The 21,357-nt window shown below is 40.9% G+C and overlaps 1 protein-coding gene across 10 annotated transcripts in view; it reads right to left on the bottom strand.

The window, feature by feature from the left end:
* The window catches only part of DNAAF9 (dynein axonemal assembly factor 9), a 148,511-nt gene that overhangs the window by 67,574 nt on the left and 59,580 nt on the right, over positions 1–21,357 (bottom strand). For 9 of the 10 annotated variants that reach the window (XR_012326237.1, XM_073792753.1, XM_073792756.1 and 6 more), the window contains exons 9-14: positions 17,050–17,105; positions 14,665–14,800; positions 9,486–9,567; positions 8,483–8,519; positions 2,259–2,346; positions 1,038–1,114 (exon numbers count right to left, since the gene is read on the bottom strand). Coding sequence is in view for 9 of the 10 variants with exons in the window: in XM_073792753.1 (XP_073648854.1) it covers positions 1,038–1,114; positions 2,259–2,346; positions 8,483–8,519; positions 9,486–9,567; positions 14,665–14,800; positions 17,050–17,105 (476 nt within the window). In the remaining variant the exon portion in view is untranslated. The remainder of the gene's footprint in view (positions 1–1,037; positions 1,115–2,258; positions 2,347–8,482; positions 8,520–9,485; positions 9,568–14,664; positions 14,801–17,049; positions 17,106–21,357) is intronic. The other variant, XM_033839187.2, reaches the window with a different exon arrangement.

Below are 21,357 nucleotides of genomic sequence, written 5' to 3'. Positions count from 1 at the left end.
GGAAGATGATGAAACAGATGCACAGAGAGCTCCCTATCTTGCCCAAGGTCACACAGCTGGAAAGCAAAGAAGCTTCCTTAAACTCAGGTCTGCCAGGAACAGACAGTTCAGGTCAGCACACAGCCTTAAGGGACCAAATTTCCTCTAGCCCTCCCCTCTCGTGGTCAGAGCTACAAGATTCAGAAGACCCAGAAGAAAGGAAAAGAAACCTGAAGCAAGCCTACAGCTTTGCACCAAAGAGTTCTGGTTCTTTCCTACACTCCTGGAGCTATAGCAATAGAATTCTTCTTGTTAGATCATTAACTAACTTAGTTTTCCAAATGTTCCTTCTCACTACCCAGGGCTGCAGATGTAAGAAAATGTGGGGTATGGAACTGAGGTACCACAGGGCACATCCCAGAAGTGTCCTTAAAGAAACTCTCTGATATTGGTGTCTTTTGTCTCCTTCACAAAAAAGTACACCAAGTTGTCCTCATATGGGACAGAAGCTTGAGTGGACTGGGTTCAAGAAGGTTTAGCTATGGACAAAGACTACACAGAGATCCACTGTGATATGCCAGGACATGTGTGATGGGAAGACTGCCAGGAAGCCAAATTCCCAGACCTTCTAGACCCTGAGACATAGCGAGGCTCAGGGGTTTCTACCATCTGAGAGGCAGATGAGGCTCAGGGCAACTCTCTTCTAAGCAGTGACCATCTTCATGTGCCCAGGGCCCCTAATCCTAACAAACCTCACCACTCATGTCCCCAGCTTCATCTTTCTAACCTCTGAACCCAGGTCTGTCAGTTCTAATACTGATCTGCTTCCCATTCCAGCCTCAGGCAGTGTGTCTGACTCTCAAACAGTTCCTCCATCCTTGGCTCCTTGGCCTCTCAAATAAAACCCTGATCATGAATGACTCTCCTTCACATATCTTATTGATTTACTGGAACATTTCTCAAAGGGGAGACAGAATATCAAATACAAAGGAGAAAGGGGTTTTTAAAACACAAACATTAAAGAAAAGCTTTTATAGACAATATCAGTTATTGCTTACTGTAGCGCTGCCTTAAACTGCATCAACTCAAAGGAATTTAACCCAGATCCAAAGGTCTGCTCAGCTACCTCCTTGGCCTGTAAAATCAGTAACAAAACAGAGACAATTAGCTTTCACAGCAGGAAAGAATACACTTAGAAGGGCCCTTCTCACATATGGCCAGGAGAACACTTCCCATCCCCTCTAAGTGACTACTTTGTATACATCAATAGATTAAAGTGAAAACATCTTGTTAGGGGAAACAGGAGCCTGCTTTCTTCGGTCTGGGTTCACATGAAAACACTTCATTCAGGCAGGTGGGCACTGGAACCTGATCTGGTGACCTGTAACCAGCTGGGACGGTGCCATTGTGAGGCCTGGAAAAGCGCTTTCTCCTCCCCTCAAGATATCACTGCCCTCAGTGTTTCTGCCCAGATGCTAAGCACATTCAAATAACTAAAGTTATAAAAAATCAGTTAAAAAACAAAGGTGCAGAACTGATACTGAAGAATAACCTACTGTTTTGCATAAGCTTTCAGCTAAAGGGCTGAGAAATCCCAAGTACAGGGGGAATCAAGTTCAGTGAGGAGGGAAGATGGCAAGGAACTGGTGACAAGGAACTGGTGACTAGGCGATAGTCTCTTTGATATCTACAACACAACCTTTCCAATGTCAAATGGTTTGCTTCAGGAAAGGTCCTATTGGCACTGGGAGGCATCAAGCCAACTCGTTCTCATCTGTCACTGGGTCAGATATAGAATCCAACTCAGCACAGCAGGTTAACCACAAAACAGCAAGGAAGTAAACGGTCAGAGAAAGGGAACACATGTGCCTGTCTAGGAAAGACAAGTTAGAATTTCTAATCTTTAGTTAATTTTTTAAAACACAGAATTATAGGAAATAAAACTATGTAGCTCAAAATCAACTTATCTAACTTTATTAAAATTCACAGAACAATCTATATTTTTCTTTATTTTTTAACTTTTGAAAGACTTTTAAAAAACTGCTAAGTAAAACAATATACTACAGAATGATTTTTTTTTAACACAACCAGATATCTACAAAGAAGTGCTGATTAGCTGTCATTCATAAGACAAGCTCAGCACACTAAAGGCAACTCTTTGGTGCCCAAGTTCACAGACAAAATTAAGTACTATAAGGTGTCCAAATTAAAAACAGATCGATAAGAAGTTTCACATTAAAATAACTACTAAGGAAAAAGAAATGCGGTATTTAAATTACCTTTGTTAGACTGGAAGTTTTAGCATAACATGCAATGGCAGCCAAAACAGCCTCAATAACAGCAGCATATACCTGTGACAAGAGCCTACTTTAAAAACAAAAAATAAGGGTTAACTACAGCATCACAAGGTTTCATCAAAAGCTGCGTGCACATAAATGACATTCTCTAAGAAACAGATTTTTAAACAGAATGAGAAAAGTATAATAACAGAACTTGTTGATTTCTAGACCTTTTAAAAGCTATATGCCCCGTTCCAATTTTTACTTTGCTCTTGTTAAACCATGATAAGAACCACCTTTTCTTAATTCTGCTCAAAAGACCAACCTTCCCTGTTTGTGATCCAACAGAAGAAAACTATGTAGACTCCCTGACCCTCTACGAGGACCCGAAAGGTATCATGACACAGACTTGCTGTTTTTCCAGGAACCAACCACAGCACACCTTCAAGTCGTCTCCTCCCCAGGCCTGCTAAGGGCTGGCTGCTACTGGAACCTCAGGGTGGGACCCCTCAGGGGGCAAAAGAGATTATCCAATTGAAGAGAAGACTCGCTCCACTTAAATGAAAAAAATTTTTTTTTAAATTGGGGTATAGTTGCTTTACAATGTTCTGTTAGTTTCTGCTGTACAGTGAAGTGAATCAGCTATACATATACATATATCCCCTCTTTTTTGGATTTCCTTCCCATTTAGGTCACCACAGAGCACTGAGTAGACTTCCCTGTGCTATACAGCAGGTTCTCATTAGTTACCTGTTTTGTTTTGTTTTGTTTTAATTTTATTTATTTATTTTTGACTGTGTTGGGCCTTTGTTGCTGCACACGGGCTTTCTCTAGTTGCGGCGAGTGGGGGCTACTCTTCGCTGCAGTGTGCGGGCTTCTCATTGTGGTGGCTTCTCTTGTTGCAGAGCACGGGCTCTAGGTGGGCAGGCTTCAGTAGTTGTGGCACATGGGCTCATTAGTTGTGGCTCGCAAGCTCAGTAGTTGTGGCTCATGGGCTCTAGAGCACAGGCTCAATAGTTGTGGCACATGGGCTTAGTTGCTCTGCGGCATGTGGGATCTTCCTGGACCAGGGCTTGAACCCGTGTCCCCTGCACTGGCAGGCAGATTCTTAACCACTGCGCCACCAGGGAAGCCCTAGTTATCTGTTTTATACATATTAGTGTATATATGTCAATCCCAATCATCCAGTTCATCCCCCACCTTTCCCCACCCCCGCCTTCATGTCCATATGTTTGTTCTCTATGTCTGTGTCTCTTTTTCTGCCTTGCAAACGGGTTCATCTGTACCATTTTTCTAGATTCCACATACACGTGTTAATATATATTTGCTTTTCTCTGAGTTACTTCACTCTGTATGACAGTCTCTAAATGCAAATTAATAGCCGGAGACCACTTTCTAAATAGCTCACCTGATCTACAGAATAGAGTATGCTTTTGAGGGGAAGCATCCCCTGCTCCTGCCCAACTTTGTGCTTCCTATCTGACTTCACACTTCCCAAAGACATTATAAGGTTTTTTTCTTGGGACTTCCCTAGTGGCGCAGTGGTTAAGAATCCGCCTGCCAATGCAGGGGACACGGGTTCGAGCCCTGGTCCGGGAAGATCCCACATGCCGCGGAGCAACTAAGCCCGTGGGCCACAACTACTGATGCTGCACTCTAGAGCCTGTGAGCCACAACTACTGAGCCTGTGAGCCACAACTACTGAGCCCGCGTGCCACAACTACTGAGCCCGCGTGCCACAACTACTGAAGCCTGACTGCCTAGAGCTCGTGCTCGGCAACAAGAGAAGCCACCACAATGAGAAGCCCACACACCACAGCGAAGAGTAGCCCCTTATCGCCGCAACTATAGAAAGCCAGTGAGCAGCAATGAAGACCCAACACAGCCAAAAATAAATAATAGGGCTTCCCTGGTGGCGCAGTGGTTGAGAGTCCACCTGCCGATGCAGGGGACACGGGTTCGTGCCCCGGTCCGGGAAGATCCCACATGCCGCGGAGCGGCTGGGCCCGCGAGCCATGGCCGCTGAGCCTGCGCGTCCGGAGCCTCTGCTCCACAACGGGAGAGGCCACAACGGTGAGAGGCCCGCGTACCGCAAAAAAAAAAAAAAAAAAAATAAATAAATAAATAAATAAATTTATTTAAAAAGGAAGGTTTTTTTCTTTGCCAGACAGGGAATGCCATGAAGATTCCCAGAAAATCCAAGTCTGGTTCCCTTTTGGGCAGGGTTTCTCAATCTCTGCATTTTGGGCCAGCTAATTCTTTGTTGAGAGGTCTTCCCTGTGCATTATAGGATGTTGAGAAGCATTCCTGGCCTCTCAGTAGTAACCTCAGTTGTGACAAGCAAAAATGTCTCCAGACACTGCCGAACATCCCTGGGGATGGGGGGTTGGGGAGGGACTGGTGGGAGTAATGTGGTAGAACTGCCCTCGGTTGAGAACCATTGCCTTAGGGGAAGGAGACCCAGGGTCTTATTAGGAAAATTACAGAGAGAAGGGGCTCATCCACAAGGCCTCAAAGGCAAGGGAGGGGTTTGGCAAGTAACTGCCTTATCTAAGAATATGTTTATTTTTAAGCCTGAGAATCTTGTAACAGGTAAAGGAAGGCGAAAGGAGTTTTGTAACAGGGAAGAGCAAATTCTGACTCCACGTTGGTTCTGTTTCTTTTACTTTAACCTTTGCTTTTCATTGCTTTTGTTATTATTATAATCACTATCTATAGCTGTAAGCATACACAATGGCCTGCCACAGGGAACCCTGACCCTCTGCCTGACTGTTAAACTAAAAGGCCTTTGTTCAGCTCACAGAGAGACATCCTGACCCTTCCCACCTGTGAATGGCTGCAGAAAAGAAGAAATTAACACAACCCCTTCCCAGTGCAGGAGATATTCTGCAAGACAAACGGCCTTTTTACTTTACTGCTTCACCACCTCTCCCTCTCTGATTCTATAAAAGAAACTGGCATCCAAACCCTGGTAAGATGGTTATTTGGCCACCTTCTTGGTCTGCCGAATAAAGTCTCTACTCCTTGCCTCAACACCTCGTCTCCCGATTTATTGGCCTGTTGTGTGGCGAGCAGAGCGAGCTTGGACTCGTCAACAGTTTGATAGCAGGAAGAACACAGAAATGATCTGGTCTAACACTCTCATCTTACAGAAGAAACAAGTAGGGCCTGTAGAGGAACTCAGGTCTGCTCTCAGCCTGGTGCCTTTCCATTGTGCCACATCACACTGCCAACACCTTCAATTTCCTCCTTGGCTCTCACACCACACCTCTGCATTGCAGGTAAGAGATTTGAATAAGGTAGAAGAAAAAGAGAAACAACACATAACAAAATGACAGCTCCAAGGTTCAACATATCCTGAAGATTGTTGACCAGGCCATGGCAGAGGGGTATGTCCTGGTAGGTAGGTAAGTGCCCGTCAGGGACACTGCCAAACAGCTTGGCCACTTCCAGGTATGACAAGAATCCTCCACATCTCAACACTAAGGGCAAAGATTTATAGAGGCCAAAGACATATAAAGATATCCTTACTCCCTCCCTCACCCAGCTTAATTCAAACATCACTCAGTACCAACACTGGTTCAGGCCAACCCCCTGCTTGGCCTTGTCCTATACAGACCCTCAAGGCATGAGTTCAGTACAAAGCTATCTGGCTTCTGACTCATAGAAAGGCCTGGACAGGAGGCCTGAGACCCATGATTAGGGAAGGGCCTGCTCTATGCATGGATGGTGCTGCTGTTGCCTTCAGTAGACTCCATTAGGCCCCAATTCCACCAGCCCTGTGACTTAAACAAGTCTCCTGATGTGGGCCCAAGCACCTCTCAACACCAGTCCCTGAAGTAGAGCACCAGTGACTTTGGTTTAAGCAAAATGTCTACGGGTCTAGAATGAGGGTCCAGGGCAATGGCTAAGCACAGCTGGCATGGAAACACAAACAAGTGCAAAGTAAGACTATACATATCCACCAACACGTGAGAATGTGGTTGACTTGCTGCTAACGTAAAGAAAACCCACACACAAAAATTGTATGCACACTACAATTACAGCTACACAAAACCTATATGTATAATTAAAAAAAAACAACAAAAAGATACACATTAAGATACTAATGTGTGGGGCTTCCCTGGTGGTGCAGTGGTTAAGAATCCACCTGCCAATGCAGGGGACACAGGTTTAAACCCTGGTCCGCAGGGGACACGGGTTTGAGCCCTGGTCCAAGAAGGTCCCACATGCCATGGAGCAACTAAGCCCATGTGCCACAACTACTGAAGCCTGCGTGCCTAGAGCCCATGCTCTGCAACAAGAGAAGCCACCGCAATGAGAAGCCCACTCATTGAAGCCTGCTCAAATGAGATTGCCCACTGCAATGAGGAGTAGCTCCCGCTCACCGCAACGAAAGAAAGCCCATGCGCAGCAACAAAGACTCAACGCAGCAATCAATCAATCAATGTATTAAAAAAAAGAGATACTAACGGGTCGTGTCTAAGAAGAGGAATTATGGTTAATCTTATTTTTTTCCCCTCATTTCTCAAATTTTCAAGTGTGATTATATTACTTTATATTTTTCCAACAGAGCCTTATGGGTTCTACCCTAGAGATTCTGATTCAGTAGTTCTGAGAACTACTATAGCCTGGGAAATGTATCTTTTAAAAAAGATCCTTAAATGATTCTCTGTGGCCTGTCACTGTTAGCCTTTGGGAAGCACAGACCTAACTAATTTATGCTAGGATATTTAATTAGGTAATAACAGAACTCTATTACCTTCATAATTCTGAAAGAAAATCCCTTTATGGAATTCAGAAATTCCTGCATTATTATGGACTGATTACATCCTCCCAAAATTCATATGGAACCTGTAATCCCCAATGTGACTATATGTGGAGATAGGGCCGGGCCTTTAAAAGGTAATTAAAGTTAAAGGAGGTCATAAAGTGTGGGCTCCTAATCCATAGGATTGGTATCCTTATAAAAGGAAGAGATGCCAGGGACTTCCCTGGTGGTCCAGTGGTTAAGAATCCGTCTTGCAATGCAGGGGACATGGGTTCTATCCCTGGTCGGGGAACTAAAATCCCACATGCCATGGGGCAACTAAGCCCACGTGCCACAATCAGAGAGCCCGTGTGCCACAGCTAGAGAGAGAGAAGCCCACATGCCACAACTAGAGAGAAGCCCGTGCACCTCAACGAAAGATCCCATGTGCCAATGCAGCTAAAATATAAATAAATATTTTTTTTTTTTTAAAAAAAGGAAAAGGCACCAGAGATCTTTCTCTCTCTCCATGTAAGCACAACACTAAGAAGGTGGTGGTCTGCAACTCAAGGAGAGAAGCCTCACCAGAAAGCAACTCTGCTAGTACCTAGATCTTGGACTTCTAGTCCCCAGAATTGTGAGAAAATAAATTCTGTTGTTTAAGCCACACAGTCTGTGGTAATTTTTTACGGTAGCCCAAGCAGACAAGCATTAATGAGTTTACTTCTTGTCTTTGGTTTCCTGCTATACTGGGGGGCGGGGGGCAGGAGAGAAGTCAACACTAGGCCCTTTCTAGAGAGTTGCATGGCCTGAGTTGAGATCCTAGCTCTGTTCCATAAGTCTCAGTGTCAAATTCAGAGGAAACACCTCTCAGACCAGATGTGGTTTCACACAGGTTCTACCAATGGGTTTCAGGATGTTTTATTTTTTGGAAAGCCCTATTAAAAAATGCACTATATAGAAAATATATTAAGAAGCGTTATGCCACTTAAATGCATGGGTGTGCAGGCAGGAAGTCTCTGAGTCTGGAGAGAGGAGCAGATGGCAAACCTGGCAGTGTCTCTAGCCTAGACTTCAAGATGAAAGACAGGGGCTGGGACATTCTGGGAGACTACACAGCTCTACTTTACTTACTTATTTTACTTATTTATTTATTTATTTACTTATTTGGCTGCATTGGGTCTTAGGTGCAGCAACGTGGACTCCAGAGAGCACAGTCTCGGTAGTTGTGGTGCGGGCTTATTTGCCCTGCAGCATGTGGGGATCTTAGTTCCACAACCAGGGATAGAACCCACGTCCTCTGCATTGGAAGGTGGATTCTTAACCACTGGGCCACCAGGAACGTCCCTCTGCTCACCTCTTAAGCCAAATGTCCTACCCAATGCTGATCTCAAAAGGAGGTAAATGGGACAATCTCAACATCTGAGTAACTCAATGTGAGAAAGAAAAAAATGTAATAGAAATGAAGACTTACATTTGTTCAGTTTTCTTGGGCAGCTTGTTGTCATCTCCTGTGAAAGAGGACCATGTATTAAGAATGTGACAAGATTACAGGAGATGCAAACACTTTCACAAGGAGGCTAGAATTTCTTAATTTGAAGATGTCAAGAACTTTTTTTCTTTTGAGTTAAATACTGTACAAGCACAAACAACAGTGAAACCTAGTTTCTGCCAGTATCCTCCCAGACCATCATCCCTGACACTGACCTTGACAACCAATCAGCATCACCACTAAACACCAGAGAAGACATGTAGAATCTTCATCTCTGGAATGTTTTTGCTTTTATTTTTAAATTTTTAAATTAGGAGGTATAAGTAAGCAGGCTCAGTTCTGCCTCTTTCTTCACCTCCTTAATTATCCAACCCAAGTCATGCTTCTTTCAGAGTTTCCTGGCTTATATAACAATGCTCAGGAGAAAACCTGGTTTCTGATGTACTCTCCTCTGTGGAACAGTGCTGGGACCCTCATTCATTCAAGAGTTCTTCTCTCTGTCTCTTTGGATGTCTGCAGCTTCTGGTTACCCCAGCAAAGAGGATAGCCTCAGTCAGCCTAGCCTTTCTGAATGGCTCCTCAGCATAGAGCACTTGCTCCTGTCAATGTTCCCAGCTTATGGGTACCCTTCTACCATGGCTCTTCCTCACCTTCCTCACTAGAACAACAGGCACCTGGCTGAGTCATCCAAACTCCCATTGCAGCCCATATCTCCTCCTGCTATCTCCAACTACAGCTGACGCATCTTTGCCTTCCCTCTGATACCAAGCACTTGGTCTCACACATGATTGGACCTAATATATATTGAGCTGATAATTATTCCTCCTGAAATACATTGTGAGAAATGTGTTAGGCACATCAACAAGGAATTACAGGCTACAAAATGAGTTTCTGAGGAAAGTAGTAAATCTCAAGTCCACTTCTAGTTCATGGGAGAAACTTTTCATTAGATAAGTTGATGAGATGACAACTTATATGGACTTACCCAAGTAAGGAACATGAGTAGCTCCAAAAAAGTATGTTCTTGAACAAGCAAGGGGTCCCTTTGGTGAAACACACTGTACTACCTGGACATCAGGAAAAAAAAAAAAAGTAAAAAAGGAGCAGGGACTTAAGTGTGTACTGTTAGAGAAACAAAAAGTGTATAGTTAATAGAAATCCATTTTATTTTACCAACAGCTGATTTATTATTTTTTAAACGCATAGGGGAAAAGGTCACCTTTTTTTTTTTTTTTTTTTTTTGTGGTACGCGGGCCTCTCACTGTTGTGGCCTCTCCCGTTGTGGAGCACAGCCTCCGGACGCGCAGGCTCGGCAGCCATGGCTCACGGGCCCAGCCGCTCTGCGGCATGTGGGACCCTCCCGGACCGGGGCACGAACCCATGTCCCCTGCATCAGTGGGGGGACTCTCAACCACCGCGCTACCAGGGAAGCCCAAAAGGTCACCTTTAATTGTTGTTTTTCCAAAGGTATCTTGTGTGTGTCTTATAACTTTGGCTACATTGTGAGGCTGCTGTTGGGTCAGCCCAGGATGCTAAAGAATTAACAACTTAGAAAGAAAAGAAGACAAAATGTGCTTGGGTTTTGACTGTCATTAATGTTTAGTGCAGAACTTTCACAGTTTGGACCTTGGCTGACATGATATGCATATATGGGAAGGCAGCTACAAATTCAGGAAAGGAGGTGATACCCAGGTTCCCACCTTCACTTGTATTTTATCTCTGTACACAGGCCATCCAGAAGAGAAAATAAGTTCTCTAGATTTTTAAATTCTTATTTTTCTTCCCTGCTTAGTTGTTCATTTATACAGATGGAAATGGATGTCCTTTTCTTTTTTGAAAATCCAACAATCTCATCAGGGTTCCTAGGATAGTAGGTACAAAATGCAAAAATGCTACCACAAGAAATAGAGGAAAGGAAATTACCACAGTATCTTATTTTTTTTAAATTAATTAATTAATTAATTTATGGTTGCATTGGGTCTTTGTTGCTGCGCGAGGGCTTTCTCTAGTTGCGGTGAGCGGGGGCTACTCTTCGTGAGGTGTGCAGGTTTCTCATTGCGGTGGCTTCTCTTGTTGCACAGCACTGGCTTTAGGTGTGCAGGCTTCAGTAGTTGTGGCTCACGGGCTCTAGAGCGCAGGCTCAGTAGTTGTGGTACATGGGCTTAGTTGCTCCGTGGCATGTGGGATCTTCCTGGACCAGGGCTCAAACCCGTGTCCCCTGCATTGTCAGGCAGACTCTCAAGCACTGTGCCATTAGGGAAGCCTAGCACAGTATCTTAAAAACAGCTAAATATGACACAAATATTCATTCCTTCTATTTTACTCCATTAAGGAAGTCACAAGAGAATATATGGCATTTTTCTGTAATCCAAGTTGTAGATTTGAAATAAAAATTTAATTCTGACTAATCTAAACTATACCATAGTGAATATGATCAATACTGCCATGATCCTAAATGAAAAATCATGTATATAATTCTAATTGTTGGTTAATAGGCTTATTTCCTCAAAACATGTTCCTTGGATTTCTAAATTTTCCCTAACTAAAGGTTTTTTTTTAAGGTGCCATGTATTTCAAACCTGCTTCCTTAGATGAGGTCACAAATTTATGTAAGCCTATATAAACATCAAATTTATTGATGTTTAGATGCAACTGACAAGGGATTAATCTCCAAAATATACAAACAGCTCATACAGCTCAATATCAAAAAAACAAACAACACAATCCAAAAATGGGCAGAAGACCTAAATAGACATTTCTTCAAAGAAGACATACAGATGGCCAAAGGGCACATGAAAAGATGCTCAACATCACTAATTATTAGAGAAATGTAAATCAAAACTACAATGAGGTATCATCTCACACTGGTCAGAATGGCATCATCAAAAAGTCTACAGGGGCTTCCCTGGTGGCACAGGGGTTGAGAGTCTGCCTGCTGGGGCACGGGGCGCGGGTTCGTGCCCCGATCTGGGAGGATCCTGCGTGCCGCGGAGCGGCTGGGCCCGTGGGCCGTGGCCGCTGGGCCTGTGCGTACGGTGCCTGTGCTCCGCAACGGGAGAGGCCACAGCAGTGAGAGGCCTGCGTACCGCAAAAAAAAAAGTCTACAAATAATAAATACTGGAGAGGGTGTGGAGAAAAGGGAACCCTCCTACACTGTTGGTGGGAATGTAAATTGGTGCAGCCACTATGGAGAACAGTATGGAGGTTCCCCAAAAAACTAAAAATAGAGCTAGCATGTGATCCAGGAATCCCACCCCTGGGCACATACTGGAGAAAACCATAATTTGAAAAGATACAATGCACCCCAATGTCCACTGCAGCACTATTTACTGTAGCTAACACATGGAACAACCTAAATGTCCATCAACAGATGAATGGATAAAGAAGATGTGGTATATATATACAGTGGAATACTACTCAGCCAAAAAAAGGATGAAATAATGCCATTTGCAGCAACATGGGTGGACCTAGAGATGATCATACTAAGTGAAGTAAACCAGAGAGAGAAAAAGATAAATACATATGATATTATATGTGGAATCTAAAAAAAAAAAAGATACAAATGAACTTATTTCCAAAACAGAAAGAGACTCACAGGCATAGAAAACAAATTCATGGTTATCAAAGGGAAAAGGGCGTGAGGGGAGGGATAAATTAGGAGGCTGGGGTTAACATATACACACTACTATATATAAAATAGATAACCAACAAGGACCTACTGTATAGCACAGGGAACTATACTCAGTATTTTGTAATAACCTATAAGGGAAAAGAATCTGAAGAATATGTGTGTGTGTGTGTGTGTGTGTGTGTATATATACACACACACACACACACATATATATGTATAACTGAATCACTGTGCTATACACCTGAAACTAACACAATATTGTAAATCGACTATACTGGAAAAAAAATGTTATTGACATTTACATTAAAAAGGAAATTGGTACAACAGAATTTGCATGTGTAATGTAAAATTGCTCAGATAATCTGGATTTTCAGATTTAATATCACCTGTTAATTTGTAAATTATTCACAAATGGCACAGAAATGGAAAAGATAAGTATGTCACCTTGAAACAGAGCTGAATGAAGATGAAAGTTCATAACTAGGCCCCCTACCACCCCAGGACCAGGTCTCAGTAAGTTCCTTGACTTCATTAGGTTTTCACGTTTGTAAAATAAAGAACCCCAATTATTACAGAAAGTTGTATAAATAACCTGCTACATTTTTGTTTTGGTAATAGACTATTTTTTTTTAGAGCAGTTTTAGGTTGACAGAAAGACTGATCCGAAAGCACAAAGAGTTCCCACATTATCTCCTGTCCGTCCCTCTGCCTCCACAATTTCCCCTATTATTTGTCTTGTAATATTATATTTGTTACAACTGATGAACTAATATTGATAAATTATTATTAACTAGAGTCCATAGTTTACATTTGGGTTCGCTCTTTGTATTGTACATTCTATGGGTTATGACAAATGTATAATGACATGTGCCCATCATGACAATATCATACAGAATAGTTTCACTTCCCTAAAAATCCACTAAGATCCATCTATTCTCCCTTCCTCCCAAACTCCAGGCAACAACTGATCTTTTTACTGTCTCCATTTTTTTTTTTTTTTTGGCTGCACTGCGTGGCTTGTAGGATCTTAGTTCCCCCGACCAGGGATTGAACCCAGGCCCTCGGCAGTGACAGTGGCAGTGAGAGCGTGGAATCCTTAACCACTGGACCGCCAGGGAATTCCCTTTACTGCCTCCACTGTTGTACCTTTTCCAGAATGTCATATAGTGGGAGTCATATACTATGTAGCCATTAAAGATTGCCTTCTTTAACTTAGCAATATACATTTTAGGTTCCTCCACGTCTTTTTGTGGCTTGATAGCTCTTTTTATCACTGAAACACAGTCCACTGTATGGATGTAACACAGTTTATTTATCCAGTCACCTGCTGAAGGACATCTTGGCTGCTTCCAAGTTTCCAAGTTTTGGCAATTATGAAAAGTGATGTTATAAGAAAAAATTCCTTATGTAGGTTTTTGTGTGGACCTAAGTTTTCAGCTCATTTGGGTAAATACCAAAGAGCATGACTGATGTTGAAAGTATGTTTAGTTTTGCAAGAAACTGCCAAACTGTCCTCCAAAGTGGCTGTACCATTTTGCATTCTCACCAGTAATGAATGAGAGTTTCTGTTGCTCCACATTTGGTGTTGTCAGTGTTTCAGCCATTCTAAGGTGTGTAATGGATGGCTAAATTATTGCTCCAAACATTTCACAGCACCATCCTCACTGACTCTTCTACTAGTCTGTAAGATCCTTCGAGGCAAAGACCATGACTATATTTTCCTTGCACCTAGCACAGTGACTGGCACATAGTAGACACTCAATAATGATTACTGAGTTAATGACTGAAAGCCCTTTGGCTTTGGAGTCATACAGACCTAAAAACAGAAATTGGCTAAGTCATCCACAATGTGGGTGTGCACTGGGGTTGGTTTCTTTTTTTGCAATTTTTTTGAGATAAAATTCACTATTTTAAAGTATACAAAAAAATGTTCTGGTTTTATCATTGTGTTCTTTTGTCCTCCTTATTGTTCCAAGATTCCTTCTTTTTTTTTAAATTTTTTTATCATTTCTTCTTTGTTTTGACCAAACTTCCTTTAGTCATTCTTTTAGGGTAGGTCTGCTGGCAACAAATTCTCTTAGTTTTCTTTCATCTGAGCATGTCTTGATTACCCCTTCATTACTGAAGGAGGTTGTCACTGGATATAGATTTCTAGATGATAGTTCTCTTTTAACACTTGAAATGTAACAGTCAAGACATAGCAAATTTAGGCTTGGAATGACTGTCTATTTTCAAGTTAATTTAAAATTCTTATTCTACTGTTGATACTACTTGGATAACTGAAAGTTTGGTTCGTGAAAGTATTTTTTTAACCTTTACCCTTCAATATTTAAAAATTAAATATGATACTTTCAAATCATATCTAGTACTTATATAAAAATACACAGTCAGTTTTTAATCACTTTTCACACCAAAACAACTTCAAGTTCAAGGTTAAATCAATACACTAGTTGGAAAGGTTCCATTTATCCAGCTCCCCTCCTCCCTATTTGATAATAAAACCAATTAAGCACCAGGTAGTCAAGCCACTCACCATGTGTTTGGCAAAGCTCCCGCTGGGACCAGTGCTGCGTACCAGGTGCCCTTCAGAAGGGAAGTTAAAGTTGCCAGCATTCAGGTTTTCTCGTGTGGAATGATTACCAAAGAGAACAAATGGCTGCCTATTAGGGCTAGAGTGGCAAATCAAAAACATGTAATTAGTGAAGAGATTACTGGCTAGGGAAACTTCCAAATGAGTGAGTTCTTGGGCTTCTCTGACTGTCATCCTGCGGTTTGAGCAAGGTGATTAGTACAGTCCACCTAATGCTCCCTGCTGGTTGGGAAGAGATACCAGATTATCTTTGACTCCTCCTACTGACCCATAGGGACATACCTAAACCCAAGCCATGTTTATATTTTTAGCTTGTCCTGCTGCTTAAGGAGAAAGTTCTGTAAGTTTGCTGTCCACGATACAGAGATGGAGCAAAATCCCAGTTTTATACAATAGCATTTTGATAGAAATATACATTTTCAAGAATGATAGCAGTTGTGATACTCACACTGTAGACAAACAATAGAGCTGTTAACCATTCCCAAGTAGCTTTAGGAGGGAAGGAAGAAAGTAGGGTTGCAAATGTTCTCACCACCACACCTACCTGTCCCTGCACCCATCCCTCTCTTCCCTCTTTCCTCTTGGCTGCAATGCTTCCTCAGAGTTTCCCTACTTTCCACTCTGCTTCCACTCTGCCCTCCTATAATCCATTCTCCACATTGCAGAGAAGATAATCTTTTAAACATTCAAAGCCTTTATTTTCAGGAGAAGGGCTGAAATCTTTCACATGGCCAACAAAGACTAACATGGTCTGGCCTGGCCAATTTCTTTAGCTCCATATAAGACCACTCTCTCCCAACTTCCACACTCCAGCCAAACTCATCTTCTTTTATGTTCCTCGACACACATTTCTTTTATGTTCCTTACGTTCTCATCTCAGGACCACTGCTTTTATCCCTTAATTATCTTTACTCATCATTCACATCTCATCTCCCCCCAGAGGTCAGCTCTCCAGTGTGGTCTTCACAGTACCATGTTCTTTTTTCCTTCAAGGCGTCAATCAGAGTTTGCAATTACATATTTCTTTGTGAGGTTGCTTGATTAACGTCTTATTTCTCCACCACACTATTCACTCCATGAGGGAAGAGACTGTGTCTGGTTTATTTTTAAATCATGTATCTCTTGCTTAGTATGTCACACCTATTTGTCAACAAATAGTCAATGACTAAAGGATATTTTAAAAAGATAGTTTCTGCTATGGATTGAATGTTGTGTTCTCCCAAAATTCAACATGTTAAAATCCTAACCCCCAAAGTGATGGTATTAGGAGGTAGGGATTTGGGGAGGTGATTAGGTCATAAGGATAGAGCCTTCATGAACAAGATTATAAAAGAAACTCTTATAAAAGAGGTTCCAGAGAGATCCCCCTTGCCCCTCCTGTTATGTGAGGTTAGAGTGAAATGACACCCATCTATGAGAAAGTGGGCCCTCACCAGACACCAAATCTGCCAGTGCCATGATCCTGGACTTCCCAGTCTCCAGAACTATAATGGAGAAATAAATGTTTGTTGTTTATAAGCTACCCAGTCTATGGTATTTTTGTTACAGGAGCTAAAACAGACTAAGACAGCTTTCTTTATCCCATACCCTTTCCTTAAATTGCCCTTAGAGTATGTCATGTGGAAAATCCTTTGTATTTCTTCTCATTGTTCGTAAACATACTTCCTTAAGCTTCAGACAAACTGGGGCTGTTAAAAGCAAAAATGACCCTGATTCTATTCTGATGCTTAATTCAAGTTAAGTGAGACTCTGTGCAGAAAAAGATGACTCTGAGTCCCAGCCAGGGTAGTCTGTCTCATTACCAGATTGGACTGCAATTGGGGAAGAAAAGAAAGGAAAGATCTACTCGCATTTATCCATCAGAGGAACTATCCGCTGCTGGGCCCTCCTGATTATCATTGCAAAAGAGGTACTGAAGGAAACACTTCAAGAAAACAAATGCAGCAACCCTCATTGCTCCCATGTCTTCCTGGGGCTGGACCTTTATGCCCAATCCCTTTTACTCCCCAACAAGCCACTGTTGATCACTGCCCAGCCCTTGGACACTCTGCTTCCTCTAGCTTTGCTGGGTTACTGATGGAATAAAAAATTCCTTTCTTTAGATTTTAGCAAGTTACAATGTTTTAAAAGCCACCTTAACATAAAACTTTAATACAAAAGCAGTGAAACAGACAATTTTATAGAGTATGGATTTCTTACTCTGTGATGACTAAAGTCAACCCATATTTTCCTGACTCCAGCTTCTGTACTTAGATTCTCTCCCATTTCCACCCCCTTGTCAACCCCATTTTCTCTATTACCATTCAATTTCTTTCCCAAGAATCTTACCTATTTTCAGTTATATGACTGGAAATCATTCCATGACTAAAGTAACTTCTGAATGGCTAAAAAAGAAGTCAACATTATATATATTAAGATCACAGTTTTATAAAACAATCACAAACCCATCATATATGCATGTATGTGTGCTTATAGTGTGTGTGTGCGTGCGTGTGTGTGTGTGTGTTTGTGTGTGAGAGAGAGAGAGAGAGAGAGAAAGAGGGAGAGATACATGTTTATAGATTGTTATAAGAACATGGGAGGACATATGTGGTGGATAACAACATGAATTTTGGGGATAGAAAGCAAACAAACAACAATTAGCAAAGAAAAAAGATAAAAGGCTGCAAAAGAAAAAGAAAGGAAAAGGAAGGTAAAGAAAAATCCTTGTCAAATTTTACAGTTTTTAACTACTGAAAGGAAATTGGACAAACCACCATCTGTGTTCTAAGTTACTAACCATATAGGAATCTTTTTCTTCTATTAAATTTTTTTCTACATTTCCAATAATTAGAATTATTTTAATTCTATAAATTATAATATATATTAATTCTAGTATACTAATTTAAAATGAGTAATGAGGGAGAATCCAAGTGACTTAGAAGTACTGACAGAAGTTTCCCAGGAAACCACAGAAGTACTTCTCAGCTTTGATGTGCATAGTGCTAGGCTAAACACTAATCAAACACTGATATGCAGGGTCTTTGTCAAGAGTTCAAAACTTCAAAAGGCAATTCTAATCCCCTTAAATAATACTGATTGTTTCCCCCCCATTAAATAAATAATATATGCTTATTTTAGAATACAATAAAAACCACCTACAATCTCTAAGAACTATTAACGTTCTGGTACATTTTCTTCAAATCTTTCTTCTATGGTATATTCATAGAATATATATAGATTGTACCAAAGTTTATTAAATAGTCCTTTATTCTTGGAAATTTATATTGCTACTAACTCTTATATCATAAATAATACTGTAATGAATAACTTCTCATAAATTTTATCTACAGCTCTGATGATTTCCTTAAGGCAAATCTGGAAATGAAATTATAGGGTAAGCAGGCAAAACTATATTGCCAAATTGTTTTTCAAAAAAGTCTGATCAATGTACACTTCCACTTACAATATCTGAGTGTGCCTATCTCAGGGTAAGCACTGTCCAATAAATGTCCTTTTAAAAATATATTTGTCAAGTTGACAAACGAAAAATGGTACCTCGTTGTTGTTTTTATTTTATACCCCTTTGATTTTTAATGAAGTAGAATATTTCAGATATGTTCAATGGCCATTTGGACTTCCCTTTGGTAATTAACTGTTTATTTACATCCTCTGTATGTTTATCAATTGGAGTTTTGGAGTTTGTCTTACTGATTTGTAAAAACTCTTTATATATTAAAGGAATAACAGCTAAAGTTTATTGAGGGTTTACCATGTGAACTGTGACAGGCATTTAAATGTATTATCTCAAGTACAGTTGACCCTTGAACAACACATTTTAACTGCACAGGTCCACTTATATGTGGATCTTTTAAAATAGTAAATACCACAGTAATATATGACAGGCAGTTGGCTGAATCTGTGGATGTGGAACCGCGGATGCCAAGGAACCGCAAATATGGAAGGACTGCGTATAAGGAGGTGTTGTGTACACAAAGGGCTGGCTATAAGTTAAATGCAGATTGTCGACTGTGTGGAGGGTCTGGAGGGTCTGGGTCTCTAATGCCAGTGCTGTTCAAGGGTCAACTGTAATCCTAGTAACAACCTACGCAATTCATTCTATCATGATCCCCTCTTTACAGATGAGTTAGCTAATTTAATTAACTTGTCCCAGGTCACAGAGCTAGTGAGCTGCATAGTCAGGATTCTAACTGGATTTGGGAAAAAAAGATAAAATTAGATCCATATCTCACAACATATCCATATCTCACATCATATACACAAAAAATCCCAAGTGAATTACGGATCTAAATTAAAAAAATTAAACCATACAAGTACTAAAAGGGTAAATTCCTCTTTAACCTTAGATTTATAAGCCTTTCTGTATATGACTGAAAATCCAGAGGCAATAAAAGAAAATATTAATACATTTACATAAAGATAAAAAGTTTGCATGGCAAAAAACCACCATAAACAAAGCAATTGATAAATAAGGAAGAAATATTTGGAATATATATCACAGACAAAAAGGTAATACCCTAAATATATAAAGAACTCGTAAAAAACAAGGAACAAAAGACCTAAAACCTGTGCTCTATAGCTCAGTTAATAGTATTGTACCAATATTAAAATGGGAAAAAGACATGAAAATAAAATATAAAATGGCCTTCAAACATATGAAAAAGTGTTCAAGCTTAGTCATAATTAGAAAAACACAAACTAAAATAATACCAAGATACCATTTCTCATCGATGAGACTGTCAAAAATTAAAAAGTATGACAACACATTCTATTGGTGAGGCTGTGGTAAAACAGGCACTCTCATATGTTGCTAGTGGGAATGCAAATCAGGACAACCTTTCTGAAGAGAAATTTGGCAATAGCTAACACAACTACATATGCACTTACCTTTTGACCCAGCAATCCCATTACTAGGTATACAAACCTCCAACAATATGAAAATACATAAGCACAGAGTTATTTACTATGGCACTCTTTGCAACGGCAAAATAACCTAAATACACATACATAAGACAGGGGTTATTCTGCATATAACTTATAGTTGGCCCTCTGAATTCGCGGCTCCTCTGCATCCATGAATTCAACCAATCCTGAACCATGTAGTACTGTAGTATTTACTACTGAAAAATATGCAAGTGGACCCAGGTAGTTCAAGCCTGTGTTGTTCAAGGGTCAACTGTATTATGAATTATAATAAAGAATGAACTGACCTAGAAAGAGTTCCAGGATACACTGTTAAGTGAAAAGAGCAAAGTGGAAATGACTACATATGGTATGCTACTCTTCAATGAAAGAAAGGATATAAGAAAATAACCTATGTATCTGATCATTTGTGCAAAAGAGACAGAAAACATAAACCACAAACTGAAGAGATTTGTTACCTACTGGTAATGGAATGGGTGGAAAAAGGGTGGGAAGAAAGTGGGAATCAGAATATGGTAGTAAGAACCCAGGAGTGACACGTCACCGAGTATATCTTTTTTTTGCGGTAGGCGGGCCTCTCACTGTTGGAGCCTCTCCCGTTGTGGAGCACAGGCTCCAGACGCACAGGCTCAGCGGCCATGGCTCACGGGCCTAGCCACTCGGCGGCATATGGGATCTTCCCGGACTGGGGCACGAACCTGTGTCCCCTGCATCAGCAGGCAGACTGTCAACCACTGCGCCACCAGGGAAGCCCTCACTGAGTATATCTTTTTGAATATTTTTTACTCTTAGAATCAGTAATAAGAAAAAAAGAATTAAAAAAAATAAAAAACTGAAATGGGCATCAGTGAGAGGTGGGACAACTTCAAGTGGCCTAATATAGAAGTAATTGGAGTCTCTGAAGGAAAAGAGAACAGAAAAAATAATGGCCAAAAACTTTCCAAACTTGATGAAACTAAAAATCCAGATCCAAAAAGCTCAACAAAACCCAAGCATAGGAAATATGATCAAAATTACAGTGAGACATACCATAATCAAATTACTCAAAACCAGTAATGAAAGAGAAAATCATAAAAGCTACCAGAGGGAAAAATGACAAGTTACGTACAGAAGAATAAAGATAAAGATCAATGACTTTTCATCAGAAATAATGCAAGTGAGAAAGAGTGGAACATCTTTCAGGTACTGTAAGGAAAAAACTGTCAACCTAGAATTCTATACACAGCAAAAATACTTTCAAAAATGAAAGTGAAGGATTTCCTTGGTGGCATAGTGGTTAAGAATCTGCCTGCAAATGCAGGAGACACAGGTTCAACCCCTGGTCCGGCAAGATCCCACATGCCGCCGAGCAACTAAGTCCATGTGCCACAACTACTGAGCCTGTGCTCTACAGCCCGTGAGCCACAACTACTGAGGCCCAAGTGCCTAGAGCCCATGCTCCGTGACAAGAGAAGCCACCGCAATAAGAAGCCTGCACAGTGCAACGAAGAGTAGCCCCCACTTGCCACAACTAGAGAAAGCCTGCGTACAGCAAATAAAGACTCAATGCAGCCAAAAATAAATAAATAATTAATTAGAAAAAAACGAAAGTGAAATAAAATTTTTTTTCAGACATACAAAAGCTGGAAGACTTAATCATCAGAAGATTCACACTACAAAAAATGTTAAATGATATCCTTCGGGGCAAAGGAAATCATACCAAATGGATATCTG

This window comes from Tursiops truncatus, chromosome 15 (assembly GCF_011762595.2).
Source record: "Tursiops truncatus isolate mTurTru1 chromosome 15, mTurTru1.mat.Y, whole genome shotgun sequence".
NCBI lineage: Eukaryota > Metazoa > Chordata > Mammalia > Artiodactyla > Delphinidae > Tursiops > Tursiops truncatus.
This window is presented reverse-complemented; position numbering and strand designations above follow the sequence as displayed.